The 20211-nt window shown below is 35.8% G+C and overlaps 1 protein-coding gene across 2 annotated transcripts in view; it reads right to left on the reverse strand.

Annotated features, from left to right (window-relative positions):
• Window positions 1-20211, reverse strand: part of MGAT4A (alpha-1,3-mannosyl-glycoprotein 4-beta-N-acetylglucosaminyltransferase A) — a 151335-nt gene that overhangs the window by 24026 nt on the left and 107098 nt on the right. For both annotated transcript variants that reach the window (XM_043995662.1, XM_043995661.1), the window contains 3 exons: window positions 15687-15733; window positions 13807-13920; window positions 5410-5485 (listed from right to left, as the gene is read on the reverse strand). In XM_043995662.1, coding sequence (XP_043851597.1) covers window positions 5410-5485; window positions 13807-13920; window positions 15687-15733 — 237 coding nt within the window. The remainder of the gene's footprint in view (window positions 1-5409; window positions 5486-13806; window positions 13921-15686; window positions 15734-20211) is intronic.

Raw genomic sequence — 20211 nt, forward strand, 5'->3', positions numbered from 1 at the left:
CTCCCACCAACTATACCACTGTATATGATTCTGGCAAAGTGCAGGATATCTTTCTTGCCCCCTCCCCCGCCCCTTAACTTAACCTTCCCCCAAGATTCTCTTCTATTTAAACTGTATCTGTCCTGGACATGGGTATTTGAATATTTTCTCCCTCAACTGAAAATGAATGAGCCCCTTTATCCCCAAAAAGAGAAAAAGATCTTTTTGTACAAAAATATTTACAGCAGCTCTTTTTGTGGAGGCTAAGAATTGGAAATCAAAGGGATGCCCATCAATTGAGGAATGGCTAAACAAGCTGTGGTCTATGAATGTAATGGATTATTGTGTTATAAGAAATAACAAGCAGGATGATTTCAGAAAGGCCTGGAAAGACTTAAATGAACTGATTTATAATGAAGTGAGCAGAACCAGGAGAATGTTGTGCACAGTGAAAGCAATATTGTTTGATGAAAAACTATGAATGACTCAACTAAGCTCAGCAATACAATCCCAAAGGACTAATGATAAAGTATATCACCCACCTCCAAAGAGAGAACGGATATTGACCGAACACAGACTGAGGCGTGCTATTTTTCACTTTCCTTCTTTCATTTTTTCTTTTATTCGTTTTTCTTACATAAAATGACTAATATGGTAATGTTTTACATAATTGCACAGGAGAGGGAAAGGGAGGGAGGGAAGGAGGGATAGAATTTAGAACTCAAAATTTTAAATAAAAATGTTTATTCAAAGTTAAAAAAAAAAAAGTTAGCTCCTTGAGGGCAGGGCCTTTCTTTGTAGATTCAGGGATTAACTCAGGGCCCAGCATATATATAGTAAGTGGTTAATATATACTCGTTGACAGACTGATTGAAGCTATTAAAGAAAAAGAATGGAGTGAAGTAGTAAATGATATGACTGATGAACACATTACCTACCCCTAGAATAATGTCCAAATACAGAGTAATTAGACTAATGCATAGGGCAGATCCAATAAGTGAATGAAAACCAGATCCTCTGAGGAGCCTGACCGAGACAAACAAGCAACTCAGGTAATATCCACCATATTCCTTTGTGGCTACAAGGGACAGTTATATGCACATGGACAATAGGAAATTATTTATAAAAAAAAAGGCATTAATACAATTTTAAAACAAAGCTAAAGATACTTATTAAGTTTCTCGTATACAAGATACTATTTACTACAAAGATAAAAATGAAAAAATTTCTTTTCAAAGAGATTACCTTACACTAAAGGACTATGTATAACATGTACATAGATAAGTAAATAAAATGTATTTTGAAGAAATAGAGAGCAGTAATAGGTGGAAGGATCAGAAAAGGGCTTGAGTAGGAGGCAGCCCATTCAATTTTTTTATATGTCTAATTATTAGAATGTTCTTCTTCATGTTAAACAATTACTTGCCTTTCTATGACTTTCATCTATTGGTTACTCCTGGTTTTTTGAATACAGAATTCTAAAGCCGATCCGCCCCCCCCCCCCACAAAAAAAATCCTTTAAATGTTTCAAGGTCATGTTCAGATCATGATTAACTTTCCTCTTTTCCTGGAAAAACTTATTTAATTCCTTCAAACAACTTCCATATAGCATGGTTTAAAGCACCTTTGCTACCTTGAGTCACCCTTCTCAGGTGACTCGAACTTCCTACTGTCCTTTCTAAATTGTGGTTTCCAGAACCAAACAATGGCCCAGAGGTCTGAATGGTATCGTTTTTGTTGTTGTTGCCCTATGTGTGTCACAACAGTAAGAAAAAGTGCTTTCCAAAAAACTCAGGCATCTTGACTAGCCAATCATGAGGGAAAGAAAGGGAAAGCAGCAGGGGAAACTGCCACTGAAAAAAGAAGGGAAGATAAACCCAAATCAGCAAAACATAAAGGAAGGAATGATAGGGGAGCCCAACCTGATTGTAAGGCCCACTGCTCCACACAGATGCAGGCACAGAACAGAATCAAAGATTCCCAGTGATTACTGACCGTGATAAGTGTCCATTTATAATACTTACAGACAACCTGGCATGAATACCTATTATGTCACTATGTTAAGGACCTATGATTTTGTAGGTGGAGCACCCTGGGGCAGACCACACTCTTTTCTAACTTAATTGAGAAGTCTTATTTCCTGACAGGTCTAAAAAGTGGATTTGAGTTCACTCAGCTGATAAGCATCAGAAGCAGGACCTTAGCACATATCTTCCTGACTACAAGTCCAATTAGATACTAGCCAACAGATCACGACACCTCTCAATCTATGAGTCCTTAGAAAAGGTTCATGATCATTAAAATATGTGGTCAGTGAGATGATAAAGGTGATATATGAGCATATATCTTTTCATAGGACATGAGAATTGGGAAAGACCTTGGAGCTCACCCAAAACAACCACACTTCATGTGATGCCTGTGGAAAATGAGAGATAAACAGTGTAGAGCACTCATCTAAGGTGGAACAGACTAGAGAACTAAGATGCAGAAGGCAATCCAACACAACGAACCTAACAATCCCCATCTGATGATGAGAAATACTACAAGAACTGAAAGCAATTTGGCAGAAATAGTTTTATATCAGCATCTTAAACTAGGCATTGGTTTAAATTACATAGTTTGCTGATTGACTGATACACCAACAATAAGCTCCCAAATGGAGATGCAACCCAAAACTAAAAGGCCATGTTATAAAACAAAGGCAAAAAAAAAAACAAAAACAAAAAACAAAGGCAATGACAAAAACTAGAGAATGGAAGGATGTAATTTTAAGGCAAAGGATTCTTAACCAAACAAGGGATTGAAATGATCATAAAATATAAAAGACAATTTCAATTATATAACATTATAAAACTTTTTCCACAAATAAAATCAATATAGCTTATCTAAGAAAAAAAACTGAGTGGGAAAAAAAACTTTCCATGAAAAAGTCAAATATCTAAGATATATAAGGAATTCATGTAAGTATCTAAGACCAAGAGCCATTCCCTAAGAGATAGATGGTTAAAAGATAAGTTTTCAAAAGAACTATAATCATATGAAAAATTATATCAAATCAACAACAATCATAAGAAATATTCAAATGAAGGCAATTCTAAGGCTTTATCTCCCACCCTTCAAAATACCTAAGGTAATAAAAAATAGAAATGGTCAACATTGCAAGGGCTCTGGAAGGCTGGCACATGCATATACTATTGGAAGAATTGTGAAGTGGTCCAATTGTTCTGGAAAATAATTTGGGATTATGTAAGAAAAATCAGTAAACTGTTTATATCTATTGACTTAGCCATTGCACTGCTGTGAATAATATATGCAAGGAAAGCAAAGATAGAAAGGTTCCATATATACCAAAATATTAATATAAAAAGTTTTGTAATAGTACAATACTGGAAACAAAGTGAGGTGCCCATACCTTGAAGAATAACTAAAAAGAGATTGTGGTATATAAATATAATGAAGTATTGCTATGTTGTAAGAAATTATGAATAAAGAAATTCAAATAAACATCCTAAGAGTTGTGCCAACAGATGTAGAGTACAGTAAGTAGAACTAAGAGAAAATACATACAATGACTACAATAATGTAAATGAAAGTAACACCAAAAGGCAACGGTATCTTCTTTAAGCAAGCAATCTCAGTCTCAGAGAGCCAATAACAAAATACACCTCCCTTCTCGCAGTATGAGTTGGGAGACTATGGATGAGGAATCTGGTATATGCTGTCATCTGTGGTTATTCTTGTTGTTTGGTTCTGCTTAACTGAGTTCCTTTTTTACGAGGAAGGGTTCAGTGAGGCTGTTTCAAGAGGAAAGGACTATGATATAAAAACAAAAACTTTACCAAAAGCAACTTGCCTGAAGTCACACAGACAGGGACCAATACCAAACTTGAGTCAGGTCTTCTGACTCCAAAAGCAATCGTCTTTCTATATATATATAGTAATCAATTATCATATAGAAGGTGAACAGAATGATTGCAAAAACCTGGGGGCATAAAGGAGAGGGCTCAACTGGCCTGATTCTCTCTGTGTGGAGGATGATAAGCAAAGAATAAACCTGAGCTATGAACCATCACAGCCTACAAGCTATGCATTCCAGGGAAATCTATGCAATGATAACAAGGTTAATCATAGGAGGAAAACAGAGTTTCTATCCATTATAGTGAGGGCAGCATGACGATATAACTGCGGCTACCAGCATGTCACAAGTGCCAAAGGGATTCATCCGGGGAGGGGGGGGTTGTACCCCTATTGACAAAGACAGCATACCCTGGAAACCCCCAGTAGCACCTACTCACATGGGTTAAGACAGCTGAACATTATGTGCCTCAGCCCAGTCTTTTCATCAGTCACAAGTTCTGTTACACCAACACAATTTAATGGATACATAAGAGTCTAAGCTGAATTTGTTTCATAACCTCATATAGTGAAATTTCACTAACTTACACTACTGGTGAAAGGCCAATTGAAATAATAAACATTTTTAAAGAAATGCAATTGTATTACCATAAAAGATATTTGTGTACCTCAAACTTGGCTAACAACAACAACAAAAGTTTTCATTGAGAACCTCAGAGGCATGCTTTAAAGAACAAATAGAACTAACATACAGCAGAGAACAGTTTCATTACTTTTGCAATCCTACTTAGTGCAAGGCCCTTCATTTTACAACTGAAAAAATTAAAACCCAGTAACATTATGTCATTTGATGTAGCTTACAAAGCAAATTAGTGAGTGAAAGCCCTGGAACTAGACCCCAAGTCATCTACATTTCAGCCTAGTTTTCAATCTCTTATGAGGTTATCTTGGTAATTCTAGAGCACTGGTGTCAAACTCAAATGGAAGCTGTTTCCTGCTGGCCACATACTGACTTTGAAAACCAGAAATTAACATTATCTGGGTTATATTGTATTTCATTTATATTGTTAAACATTCTTCAATTGCATTTTAATCTGGTTTTGGCTATACTCAGGAGTGCTGAGAGAAGGCTAAGAGTTTGACATCTTTGTTCTAGAGTATATGAGGGTATCTGATAAAAGTTGGCACTCTTAAGTGTTTTAAACATATTGAATATAAGCTCTTAAAAAGCATTTTTATTTATATAAATTTAAAGCAAAAATAAACTTTAGCCCAGACCTTGTCTATGGTATCATACATTACAAACTAGTACTTTTGAAGGAATTTTAATTTTACTTCAATGATATCTTAAAATTTATGACATTTTAACAAATAAAAAGAGGACTCATTTTTTTTATATGTTTAAACCTACCTCTTTAGGAAAATTTAGAATTTATAAGATGGTAATGAAATTATACATCTGAGAAGGCTTTTTAACCTTTTTGCTTTATCAAGATTATGCTTATAAAATTTTTTTCATTAAAAGATTCACTTTACAAAACTACCCTACAAATAATTCTTTTAAAAACACACTACCTGAATGTAATAAATGCCTTTTTCCTGAGCATACATCATAAGAAAACAATAATCCAAGTTTTGCTTTGTCCTCCACCTGAAATAAAAAGTCATCAAAAACATGAATTAGAAATTAAACATGGAATTTAATAAAATACTTATGTTCCACTCCTTTAGGGGAAAAGAGCCTACTTGAGCAGGTTCAAATAAATTCACAATCAGTTCTCAAATTATGAGTGGGTTTAGATGGATTTGGTGGCATTTCTGACTTGCTTTCATAACTTTTTGAAAATTTAGTATTTCTCTTTCATAACTGGGTTAGTCAGTGGAGGGAAACTTTGGGTGGAATGAGAGCTGTATAGTCTCTAATATACCTTGGGGAAGTGCACCTACTTTGCTTAAATGAATGAATAATTTTCTTCTTTTATGTACTCAGGAGGGGAGAGTCAAAGAGCTAAAGAGAACGGGCAACAAACAAATTAGAAAATTTCATCCAACAACAAGCAGCCTGCCAAAATAAAGTACACAGACCTGTGGAAAAACTAAGATTATAACTCTAAATTTTGGCTTGGAAAGAGATTACCTGAACAATAACAAAAGCCTAATAAGGTTGGGGAAAAGTTGAAATTGTGTGGAATTTAAACAAACAAACAAAAAACACATGAAAGACCCTCAACAGCATTCACTGAATTAAGAGTCAAGAATAAAACAAGCCTCTGTATGTACATCTGAACTTTTTTCTTGCAGCGATGTATATAAACTGTCCATGTTTGTCAATGAGAGAAATTTATATTATTATATCATTCTGTACTGTTTCAACTATGTTCCAGAAAGACAAAACTGTTATTCTAAACATACCCTTTCCCACACTGAGAATCCTATGGGTTTGGGAATTGTACATTTAGACAAATCTGATTTCATTTGAGTGAATATTCCTTCTTACTAGTGCCAATCACAACACTTCCATGATTTTTCCTTCTAGACAATTCTCATCTATGGCTTTCTGTAAATCCTTTATAGGAAATCTGTAATTTTCCTTCCATTGATACAAATCACACATCCCCCCATCAAACCTTTCTGCCATTCTTGTCTAGGTATTTTCATAATTATCTGTAGAGGTCCTACACAATGAGATAGAGGCTTTCCTCTCATTCTTGTAACTGGTGGCCTGGAGGGCATCAGTGTAGCACCCCAGATGTTCACCTATTATTTCTCATGTTTGGTATGTGACTGACCCACCTACTTTTCTCCTAATGTTTTTTAGACCACTTTGGAGGACAATTTTTCATTACATACACTGAAACCTTGTTACATCTATCATATGTCTTCCATTGCCCTTTAAATCACACACACTTATGACTTTTCCGTGACTGCAGTGTTCCAGGATTTGTAGCAATAGTTGTAAGCAAAGTGGTGCTGAAGGCAGAGATTCTGTGGCAGCAAGTGTCTTGGAATAAGTGATAACTAACACAATTTCCCAAATGCAGTCAAACTGATCTCTTCTGCCCACTTGATCCCAAGCCCAACTCATCTTCAGCACCTGATGAAAGTATATATATATCCTAATAGACTAACTCAATGTATCTGCTTTTCATAGTCTGGAAAATAATCCTTTTAAATTTACTTTATTTTCCATAATGGATGACTAAGTCAATTTATTTGAATAGTTATGAATTTCTCCTGAGGAAGTATTATTTGGGGTTTTTTTTTTGCTTTTTTTTTTAAACTACTTAACAATTACTAAAATATTACCTATAAATAGGAATTTATGGACATCCATAACTATTAACAGGGAATTCTTTTGTTTGGTATCTACATAGAACATCCACTAAGACACTTAACACTTAAAAGTGATTAAATATGCAGAGTTCTATCTAATTTGTATTAATGATTATTAAATAGTATCTCCTTATTTTAAGCCTCATTTGACACTGGTACTCAAGGTTACTGAATGTCACAGAAGACATAACTGTCAGTTTAGTATAAATTTGGTACACACTTTGTTTTGAGGGTCTTTTTTTGTTCTGTACAAGCAAAACCAAACAAAGGGGGAAAAGATGAAGTCTGATTACATATGTAACATCGCATACCCATAATGCACCACCTTTCTTTTGGGAAGAGAGAAGTATGTTTCATTGCTGTTCCTTTGGAACCCAGTATCAGCCTGATTTCTGTTCTCTTTGAGTATTGCTTTTATCATTATTGTAGTCACTACATCTTCCCATGTTTCTCTGAATTCCTCATACTCATCCTTTATTATGGCACAGGAATATTCCAATACAGTCATGTACCAAAATTTGTTCAGTCATTCCTCAATTAATAAAAACCCACTGTTAACACTTCCTTTGGTACTACAAAATGTACTATTATGAATATTTTGTGAATGTTATAACAGCACCTATCTTGTAGGGCTGATGTGAGAATCAAATCAAATCAAATAATATATGTAAAGTGCTTTGCAAACCTGAAAGTGCTATTTAAATGCTGGTTATAATTATCTTGGTATAAATTGGACTTTCCTGTCATGAACTTCTCTAGTAGGATCACTTGGCCAAAGGGTATGAATAGTTTCTTTTCATATAATTCTGAAATGATTTCTAGGAGATAAGCCACCTGACAGCTCTACCAAGAGTACATGTGTATGCCTGACTTCCCATAGCTTCTCTAACACTATGTTTTATCAACATGAAAGAAGATATGCTATGTAAAGTGCTTTGTAGATCTAAAAGAGCTATAAAAATGTCAACAGTCAGTATCTTCATCAATATGCAGTTTGCTGTTGTTTGTTTGTTTTTTTTTAGTGAGGCAATTGGGGTTAAGTGACTTGCCCAGGGTCACACAGCTAGTAAGTGTTAAGTGTCTGAGGCCAGATTTGAACTCAGGTACTCCTGACTCCAGGGCTGGTGCTCTATCCACTGCGCCACCTAGCTGCCCCCAATATGCAGTTTGCATTTCTCTTGTTAGGGAGGTGGAACATTATTTCACATGGTAATGGATCTGAGTTTTATAGATTATGTCCATTCACTACATATCACTAGTCCTTGACTTGTGATGCCAAAGATAAATGATGCAAAGATTTTCTTCCAATTAACAGCTTCTCTTTGCATTCTACCTGAACTAATTTTGTTCTTGCCTAACTGAAACTGCCTGTTTCTTTTCTTTTATATTTTTTCTATATCTTTTTGGTTATGAACTCTTGCCCTAGCTACAGTTGTAAAAGCAAGCTACTTCCCTATTTTTTTAATGGTGTACCCTTCTATATTTAGGTTACAAATCCTTTTGGAGCTTTAATATATAAGACACTAATCTAAACCTATGTTCTACCAAGCTACCTTCCAGTTTTCCCAACAATTCTTCTGCAAAGAAGGAGCCCTTCCTTTCTCCAAGAATTTGCATTCTTGGAGTTATCAGATACTGGGCCACTATCTTCACCAGCTTCACCAGCTAGGTCTGCCTTATCTCATCTAGTCTGTTCCAGTATTATACTTTTCTATTTTGTAACCAGTAGCAAATATAATCACTATTTCATAATACTGCATTTTACTCTACATCATTTTGATTTTTAAAGCAGTTGATTCTATATGCAGTTGAGTATTAATATTTTTTCTAGTTCTCAGACAGCTGTATAACTAGAAGGATGTGGTTTATTGAAGAAAATCATTTATAAAATCCTATTTCCTTCCTATGTTTTCACCAAGGATACTCTTGATACACATAATGATTGTTCTCAAAGATTTTGTAGAGATGAGAAATTTGGCATATCAGTAGTTACTGATGTCTTCTTGGTTGCAGGGGTGGGAGAAGAGCAGGAGGGAAGGTGTGGCAGTATTAAAAGTGCCATCTGTAGTTTTTTTGGATTTTAATGAAATTGCTCCCTTCCAAGATATCTTGAAAATTGATACTTAAATGTCTTTTCAATACCTCCAATTTTTCACATGGACAGCAGGTACTGAGGTGATAGAGTTCAAATGTGACAGGATTATACTACTGCTGGTGAGGAAAGGAGATTATGGAAGAAATATCCACAGATCAGTTCTGCTTTACAAGTCTGATGTACTACTTTGGGTTTTACTTCTAATTCCCCCCCCCCCCAAGATAATCTGATTTCATTAGCTCTCACACTAAGCTAAGATCTGTGCAGGCACAATTTCTCCTCAACTGCTTTTCATTATTCTGTGAAACAATACTGCTTCCTCAGGATTCCCTTCCTTATCCTCTTCTGGAATGACTTGTAAATAAACATGTACTCCACACCAGGGTTGTCCCTAGCTGTAGCATGTCTATCAAGCAAGGAGATTTATAGCACTTATATGCTGACGGGACTTTTGGGCTCTAACTTCTCACTTTCATGACTGACTTCTTCTATAAGTTAAGCTTTAATAGACAGTGATAATCAAGATATTTAAAGTTTATCTAATTTCCAATTTTCTGAGTCTACAACTAGTTTAAATAGGTCTGATTAGAGCTGTTTTCATTATACTCCATGTCTTCTTATCTTTATCCTTTCTTCAAATGTGGTATTTACTTTGATTGTTGCTCTATAAGTTAATGATTTGCCTGCACAGCTGATTCAGATATGACTGGCACACTGATAATCAGTAATTTCCTGTTTATTAAGGTATAGTCAATCCCACTTCCTGAAATGTTAATCAATGCTCAGTATCTTCAGACTCTTTTCTTGAACAGAGTATGTTCACTATTTACACGCATGAGGTTTCAAAGTTGTCTACACATCTACAAGACTGATATAAGTTTTTTGGGGGAAAGGGCTTCAAAATCATGCCCCAAAAATATTTAGTCTGGCATGGGTAAGGTCAAGAAAGATTAGTATCGGTTAACATAAGCCTTAGGTGATTATAGAAAATATTTTTAAAAATTCAACTGGAAGAACAAAAAGTTGGCAAACTCAAGGGAAATAATGAAAAAAGATGAAAAGGAAGAGGGACTAGCAGTGAAAGATCTCAAATTACACCTCAAAACAGTAATTATCAAAATAATTAAGTACTTGATAAAAAGACAGAAAAGTAGATCAGTGAAACAGATTAGGTATACAACATATAAAAGCAAACACAAAGAGAAGCCTAGTATTTGACAAACCCAAAGAAAGATCCTGGCTATTGTGGTAAGAACTCACTATTTGACAAACTGCTAGGAAAAGTAGAAGCAATCTGTCAGAAAACAGGGTTAAAGCAACACCTCACACTATATTCCAAGATAAGTTCTAAATGGATATATGACCTGAACATAAAAGGTCCCATCCCAAACAAACTAGAAGAACAAGGAAGAATTTTCCTTTCAGATCTATGGAAGAGGAAGAGTTTGTGACCAAACAAGGGATAGAGAGTATTACAAAAGATAAAACAGACAGATTTAGTAACAAAATTTTAAAAGGGTTTTGTACAAACAAAACCAAAGAAGGTAAATTTAGGAGAAAAATCATTAACTGAGAAAATATTTTTGCAGCAAGATTTTCTAAAAAAAAAAAAGAAAAGAAAAAAAAGTCTCATTTCAAAGATAAAGTAACAGAATCAAGTTTCTAAGAATAAAAGCCTTTCCTCAACTAATAAATGGTCAAAGGACATAGTCAGTTCACAAGGGAAAAAAATCCAAGCTATTTATAGCCATATGAAAAAAATTTTCCAAGTCACTAATGATTAGAGAAATGTAAATTAAAACAACTCTGAAGTTCCAACTCCCAACCATTAGATCAGCAAAGTGGATTTAAAAAAAAAAGGAAAATGACAAACGTTGTAGGGTCTGTGGGAAAAGAGGACACTGATATACCACTGGTAAAGCTGTGAATTCATCTAGCCATTCTGAAAAGCAATTTGTTACAATGCCCAAATGGTCACTATATGAGAGAGAGAGAGAGAGAGAGAGAGAGAGAGTGTGTGTGTGTGTATGAGAACATTTATAGCATTTCTTTTATGGTAGCAATGAACTAGAAAATAAGGGGCTTCCTATCAAATGGGAAATGGCTGAACAAATTATGGTATATGAATGTAATCGTTCTGTAAGAAAGATGGTTTCAAAGAAACCTGGGAAGACCTGTATGGTATGATACAGAGAGAAGTGAGCAGGACCAGAAGAAGAATTTATACTATGAACATCAACATTGTAAAATCGAACCACATGGAAACACTTAAGAATTCTGATTAAAAGGTGATTCCAAATGAACAATGATGAAGAACACTACCCACTTCATGAAAGAAAAGTGATAGACACGAAGCATGAAATACAAATTTTTGGACACGGCCTATGTTGAAATGTATTTTCCTTAACTATACATATTTGTTACAAGGGTTTTCTTTTTTCTTTCCAGTGGGTGAAGGAGAGATGGGGAGAGGAAAAAATGCTTGGTAGTGTTTTAAAAATATAATTTAATCTCAAAAAATAAGCCTTAGGTCAAATTTCCTATGGAAGCACTCTTCCCTAAACCAAGATTTACACTGACTTAGCAAATATGTTTTCAATGCAGCACGCGGGGACACCACTGCAGATAAGTGTTGGAAAAGTTTGCCTAACTTTTGTATCACGTCTATTCCACAGATGCCAAATATTCTCCTAAACACTTAAAAATAAAATATTACAGTACAGATTGGTTTGGCTAGTCAAATACCTGAGTTCAATTCACCAAAATTTAATCTTTCCTCACCCTTCTTCACAAAATTCTCCCCTAAAAGTCTTTCCCCTCATATTTTCCTAGAGTGAAAAGACAAAAATACCCAATAACACAGCAAATTTTCAGTAAAATTTGTAAGTACAGTATTAAAACATTTACCTAAGTCAAATAACATTTCTACTAGTTCTACACCAATGTGAACACAATATAATCACTGAGGGGAGTGGGAGGGAAAGGAGGTACAGATACATGAAAATAGAGCCCAGTTTGAATCTCGGCAGGACACTCCTGTTCATGGGTGTACTCATTTACAAAATGGGCCATAATATTCAGTTAAAGTTCTGCAATAAAATCAAACTTCAGTGCTTATTTCAATGTATTGCACATAGTTGACACTAAATAAATGCTAAATACAACAGAACACATTAATCAAGCAAGTAAATTCAAACATCAGAAATATGACCTAATTCTATTCAGTGAATTAACATATAAAAAAGTGGACCAGTATCTTAGATAAATCAACTGTATATAAACTCCACAAAGTTAGGAACTCTACAAGTTATCCAAATCTATTATTTTCCTTAAGAACCTAGCTGTACATTCAGCATTCAGTAGGTATTTAATAGGTATGTTATTTTGAGCTTTTAGAATTATTTGTGATGCAGCATATTTTTGAAAAGTAAATTAAAAGGTAGATATTAAGCTAAGACAAGTCTTCAGAATACCCTAACTATTATTGTGTCCTGATGTTCAGAGGCAACAACCATTTACTATCTGATCTTCAACAAGTCATTTAACTTCAGTGAGCTTCAGTTTTCTTATCTGTAAAGTGGGGATAATAATACCTCTAGGACCTGCCTCACAGGGTTGTTTTGAGGATCAAATGAGATCTGTTAATATGAATAAATAGATCACCTGGATTTGATGGAGGTACCTTATTATCCAAGGGGAGTTTTATGAAACCTTGGATTAATAGGATTAATAGGAGCAAAATGTCCTTCAACTGAACTCCAAACCCGAACCCAGATAGCTAGCAGATAAAAGACCCTACCTAGTGACTTCTTTTCCCTCAGGATAGTAAGTTCCTATCTTATGGTAACATCTGGGTGTCCTCATCCTTGCCAAGATCCTGTAGTCTTATCACAATGCTTCTGTATTTCCTCCATATTTGTTATAACTGAAATTGTTAAGCTACTTTTTGCTTCTGGGTTGATTTCTGTATCATACTATTGAAACTGACAATGCCCTGTAATCAGTGGACTAAAACCTTATATACCCTCAGAAATGGGGAGTCCCCCGAGCTTCTCTCTTAGGAGGGAAGTCTCCACATGATCATGTGTCGTGTTATCTTTCTTCTTGGGACAATAAAATATTAAATTGATGTTACATTTTTTCTGTCTGTCTTTGATTTGTAGGAGAAATTAAACATTTCTCTGTTCTGTTTGTAGCAGACAGGCAGATATATCATGTTCTCTGATCTGGTTCATTGTAGGAGATATAAGATGTTGTAATTTCTTTGATCTGTTTATTAATTTGTAGGAGAGATTAAACATTATTTCTCTGATCTGTTTGTAGGAGACAGGCAGCTACAAAAGCTATATTTTAATATTTGACAGAAAGTACATGTAAAGTGCTTTGAAATACCTAGATAAAGTACTTGGAACACTTTATAAATGTTGGTCATTATTATTACTTTTATTCAATAGATATATGATTATCTCCCTAAGTATTGCTATCCAAGAAATTACATTCAAACATTTTACAAACAAAAGTCAAATTATTTTTTAAAATCTTACTTTACTCTTTCTTTTGAGTCTCCAAATGTCTTCTTTAAGTTTGTGAAGTCAGGATAATAAGTTGCAGGAGGGGATATTATTTCCATCAAACCAGAATTGATTTCTGTAGAAAATCTATCATAATAAAGGTCAACTGAGTTATTTAAGTGAGATTTGTCTTCTTGCCTTTCTTACTAAATTTGACAGAAAATAAATCATTAATCATTGTAATAAATAAATTAAGTGAATTTGTTTATCTCATTCATCAGAATGACAATAAGCAAAATAGCATTATTTCTCTGATGGAAGAAAAAAGGAAACTGAGCTACTTCTTGTATGTCCAATTATAGAAACCTTAAGATAAGTTTTAATGTTAATATCATTAAAGTTGCTTAGGTCAAAGTACAAAGAGTAATAAAAATAATTTCATTGACATTCCAACCCAGTTCCCCTAAAAACAATAGTTCATTTTAAAAGAGATATATAGACAGAAGGATAGCAAGTCTCATTTTGAAACTGCTACATTCCAGTTAGTGCTGAGTGTGAAATAATTTATGTTACACAGGGAAGAGTTCTTACAGTATTTATATTTAACTCTCTTCTTTCTTTCTTTCTTTCTTTCTTTCTTTTTTTCGGGGCAATGAAGGTAAAGTGACTTGCCCAGGGTCACACAGCAAGTAAGTGTTAAGTGTCTGAGGCAGGATTTGAACTCAGGTACTCCTGACTCCAGGGCCAGTGCTCTATCCACTGAGCCACCTAGCTGCCCTCTTTACTTTCAATTAAGCTGATCATCTGAAATTCATCATCATGTTGATGAAGCAGTTTTGGATATTCTATACTTTCTTGCTTCTTCTCCACTCTGATTAGAGGGCTGGTGGATATAAAACTAAGCTCATCCCAAAGCCCTCAGTCCTGTCTGACTCTTTTTTTTTTCCCCCTGGGTTTTTTTTTTTTTTTTTGGTGAGGCAATTGGGGTTAAGTGACTTGCCCAGGGTCACACAGCAAGTAAGCGTTAAGTGTCTGAGGCCAGATTTGAACTCAGGTACTCCTGACTCCAGGGCGGGTGCTCTATCCACTGCGCCACTGTCTGACTCTTCATGACCCAACTCGGGGTTTTTTTTTTTAGCAAAGATACTAGAATGATTTGCCATTTCCTTATCCAGCTCATTTTAAAGATGAAGAAACAGAGCCAAACAAGGCTAAGTGACTTGTGCAGGGTCACACAGCAGTTGAGTGTATGAGGCCAGATTTAAACTTGGAAGATGAATCTTTCTGACTCTAGGCCTCTTACTCTATCCACTGTACCACATAGTTGCCCCCCACCCCCAATACTGGAGTGGTTTGCCATTTCCTTCTCCAGTGGACTGAGGTAAACAGAGGTCAAGTGACTTACCCAGGGTCACACAGCTAGTGAATGTCTGGGGCTTTTTCTTACTTGTATTCCTAGTGCTTAGCATAGTGCCTGGCACAAAATAGGCTATGAATAAATGTTTACTGAACTGAAAATGTTTTACTGAGTAAAAATGTGCCTTTATAAAGGCAAGTGTACAAAATCTGAATGAGTAAGACAAGGGGTTGGGGGAGAGGTGGAATTCTCTAAATATCATGTCTTTTAGAATTAAACATTGTTACTGACAGTTCAATACATACGGCACCTTAAGATCCCCTACTTGCAGACCCTCTTCTGGATGTGTGTCCTATATTGTCATAGGGGCATATGAACTACTTCTTAGTAACTTCAGATAAATGATATGAAGTTTAACATCATGTTTTGAACTTCATAAGAAAAGATACTACATAAAAGATATACTATTTTATATTTTTCTTTGAGTAAAAAAGGCCATTAGACAATGAGATGGTAATTAAAATATCATCTAATTCTTTAATTAGGAATAACTTACTCTTTCTCCAGAATGGCTACAACACTGTGTACATAATCTAGATCCGTCTGAAAAATAAAAAAAAATGTTTAGTTATGTTCATGTTCTTAGACATTTATTCCTATATATAATGAGATGAGTGATAACTTAGCATAGTGAACAGAGAGCTGGCTGGCCTAGAAAGAAGATGACTCACTGATCTATTTATCTAATCCCAGTCTGTCTCATGAGCTTCATTCACTCCCACATCATCCTGTGACAATTCAACACCTCCAGTCAAATGTCCCATAGACCTCTTAAATGCAACATATCCGAAATAGAACTCATTACCTTGCCCCCTCTCCATCTACCACCAGGGCCCTTCTTCTGAACTTCCCTGTTTCTGTCAAGGGCACTATCCTTCTAGTGTCCAAGATAAAGAATCTTATCATTATCTTTAACTCTTCAATGCCCATCACTGCATATCTCCAATCAGTTACCAAATCTTGCCCTTTCTCTGTGTGACACTGTCTACCCCTATTCCTATGAAAGTAGAGAAATAAGTTCAGGCCACACTGTGAAGGGAGCCATTGGAGTTCATTAAATAGTAGAGTAACATGGTGAGGGGAGTCATCTGCCCCCTTCTCAGTACTCTCACAGTCACCACCTTAATTAATGCTTTTGTCACTTCTCCCCTGGACTAATCCAAAGATCTCATAATTAGTCTCCTCACCTCAAGGCTCTCTCCACTCCAGACCATATTGAATAGTACTGCCAAAGTGATTTTCTTTAAGCACAGACAGACCTGACCATGTTAATCTACTATTCAATGAACTCCAATGGCTCCCTTCACAATGTGGCCTGAACTTACCTCTCCACTTTCATTACATATTAGTTCCCTGGTTTCACGCCATGGTCCACCAAATTGATCTTTCTTTTCTTTGTACATGGCACCTCATCTTCTGTATCCCTGACTCTGTACCAGCCAGCCCCATGTGTATAAGGCAAACCTTCCTCACCTCTGCCTCACAAAACCCTTCAAAGCCTTCTTGATTCCAACTACCTTCTACTTAATGTCCATTCCGTACATATTTATAAAGGGTATGCTAAAAAATTTAGTTTGGGTTTTAAGCTTTAACAGCTTATTATTAAATATACACATGAAGTTTAATACCTTAAAGCTGCACTAAGATTTCTGGAAGACCCTGTATAAGAATAATGCTCTCTCTCCTACTAGAACATCACCTCCTTGAAGAAAGGGATTTTTGTGTTGGGATCCTAAAGTGTGAAACAAAGTGTCTGGCACATAGTAGGCACTTAACTGCTTGCTGAATAACAGATTAATTTATTCTTTAAAGAACAAAGCCTGAATAGGACCAGCTCGTGCTCAGGGTCCAAAGAAAGATGATCAAGAGAATTAAGGAGCGCCTGCCCCAGCCCTTTCAACTACTGCATACAAGAAAAAGGGACGGCAGGACCAGAGATTTTTCTCATGCCAGTCTCCAGATGATGGATACATAAATGGGGATGAGAAACAACTATGTTTAGCAACTATGGCTCCAAAGGATGAGATACCACTTCTGGGCACTTCCCTCAACCCATACAGAGAAGCCTCACATCATTCCCGAAATCTCTTAGAATGGGGCATGAGTTGAGTATTTTATTTACCATTGACTTCTGACCACATGTATTAGTAACTTGGCTAACAGTCAAATACAAAATAGAGCCTCTGGAAATAAATATTAACTTCTTTTGGGGGTGTGTGTGAAGCAATTGGGGTTAAGTGACTTCCCCAGGGTCACACAGCTAGTAAGCATCAAGTGGGCCAGATTTGAACTCAGGTCCTCCTGAATCCAGGGCTGGTACTCTATCCACTATGCCACCTAGCTGCCCCAATATTAACTTTTAAATTAACTATTTTTTCTTTTAAATTGATGTAATAGGTGTCTTTTTCTCTAACAGCTAACAAGTAAAGGAATTTGAATAATCAATACTGAATGAATGGTGATCAAAAGACCTGGAAATTCAAGTACATAACAAGCAATATATGTGACCACTATATATGATGTTTCAATGAAAAACAAGGCAAAATAAAGGTGGGGGGGTGGGGTTGGGAGCAATCCCTGAAACTTTCAATCTAATCTCAAACTTTGATTCATCTGTTTTTGTACTGCCATGGAAAATCTAGTCATTTTCCAACATATATAAAACAAAAAGCAGATTCTGTATCATTCTGTACCTTAATATTCAAGGGAAGGGGGAGGAAAATAAATGTCCATCATCCAATGCATGAAATGTTTCCAGTAGAAAGTTAAGTAAAATAACTTAAAAGTAACGGCTATCCTATTTAATGTACTACATATACCAATATTTTGTTGTATTCCAGGAGGTAGTCACCAAAAACATTATACTATCATACTGTCTTCTTAAAATTAATAATTCCATGTGAGAAAATCAATCAATAAATCATTTATTAAGTGCATACTACATACCAGGCACTGATGGTCCAACTTAAATGAATCTCCCCCATGAAGCCAATTTTTATCATTCCTTTCAGCAGTAATCTTCCCTTTGGTCACATATATACGCCTTGCATATAACAAGTGCCTCTGGTATGGACTGGATTGGATTTAGTTTGACACTTCTCTAATTCACTTTTCACTTATCAAAGAATATTATGTATTACAGTTATTTCTTTGTGTCAAATTTCCTTGCTAAATGCTAAGCATTATAAAGACAGGGATTGGGTCTTAAACTGTATATTTTCCCCTAGTGCCTAACATAATGATCTGCATATCTTTATAAATGTTTACTAGATGAACGGAAAGGGGGCGGGAGGGGGGGGGGACATGCCAGAACCTTTGTGAAGGTACAATCAATATAATTTTATGGTTAATTAGATATGGAAGAAGGGAGGAGAGAATCAAAGATGACTCTGTGGTTTGGAGAAAGTCATGTCAGTAATAGAAATAGAGATGTCACAATGAATAACTAGGCCTAACAGTCCAGGGTTATATTTAAAGCATGGGAAAAAAAGTAATGGCAGAAAATATCCTGGTGGTGATATGGGTCTAGAAACAAAGAAAATGTAGGAATATTCAGAAAGAGATTTAGGAGTCAAGTGCATAGTGATGATGGTTTAAGCCAGGGCTTCTTAAACTTTTTGCACTCACAACCACTTTTCACCCAAGAAATTTTTATGTGACCCTGAGTATATAAAATAGGTATACATTTTGCCAAATTTTTCGTGACCCCCACATTCAGTTATGCAACCCTATATGGGGTCACAACCACAGTTTAAGAAGCTAGTGTTTAAGCCATAGTAAAAGATGAGCTCAACAAGCAAGAAAGTGCTAACAGACAAATAATGAGTAAATAAATGTCAACCATGTCTTGAAAAAAAAAAAAAGCAACTTTTGGGGCAGCTTGGTAGTGCAGTGGATAAAGCACTGACCCTGGATTCAGGAGGACCTGAGTTCAAAACTGGCCTCAGACACTTGATACTTACTAGCTGTGTGATCCTTGGCAAGTCACTTACTTAACCCTCACTGCCCCCACAAAAAAGAAGGAAGGAAGGAAGGAAGCATCAGGCCTAGAGTCAGGAGGACTTGAGTTCAAATCTGACCTCAGATACTTACTAGCTGTGTGACCCTGGGCAAGTCACTTAACCCAGATTGACTACCTACAGGTCATAACCCAAGAGCCTACACATCTCACACCAATAATACTGCACAATGATAATGTTTGTAATGCTGACCCTCTATTCAATATAAGATACTAAAATGATTTTGAAATCATTAAAAATTAAATTATTTAATAGAATTTTAGTGCTATGGATATTTTCTGTTATCCAGATTCTTGAATTTGGGTAACCCGTGTGTGTGTGTGTGTGTGTGTGTGTGTGTGTCTGTGGCCATTTGTATACATATACACATCATAAAAAGAAAATATTGTGGGAATTTTAAGACCTAAATTAAAATCTTGATTCTGATCCTTGCCAGGTATACACTGATGTATGTGTGAATCTAGGTAAAACTGTATCTAGCTTTCCTCATCTATAAATGGGGATAACACTTGTCATAATCTACCTCACAGGTGTGCTGTGAGGAAGTGCTTTGTAAACCTTAAAGCTTTATATAAATGGGAGGTTATTTTCAGAATATTCAAGTGATCAAAACACTCCCTCTCCTAAATTTTCTGGATAAATAGAAGTTCAGCGCATTTTGTTAGCTTACTGACTTTACACTGTGCAAAAGTGACAGCCCTAAAGCAGAGGTCCAAACTGCAGTGGCTCCTTATTGCTTCTAGTTCAAATACATATTTCTCTGTTTGACTTTTAAAGTCCTTCATCACATGGATCCATCCAAACTAGGTTACTTGCAATGTGTCACATGGCATTACATCTCCCTCCCCACCAAAGCCGTCAGGGCCTGCCCTTCTCACCTTTGCTTAAAATCCTCAGCTTTCTCCAAAGCTCAGTTCAAGTCATGCCCTCTACAGGAGGCTGTTCTTCATTCCCCCCACTCCTAGTATGTCCCCTCTGCCCCTCAAGCTACCTTCTATTTAC

This window comes from Dromiciops gliroides, chromosome 3 (assembly GCF_019393635.1).
Source record: "Dromiciops gliroides isolate mDroGli1 chromosome 3, mDroGli1.pri, whole genome shotgun sequence".
In the NCBI taxonomy this organism is placed as follows: domain Eukaryota; kingdom Metazoa; phylum Chordata; class Mammalia; order Microbiotheria; family Microbiotheriidae; genus Dromiciops; species Dromiciops gliroides.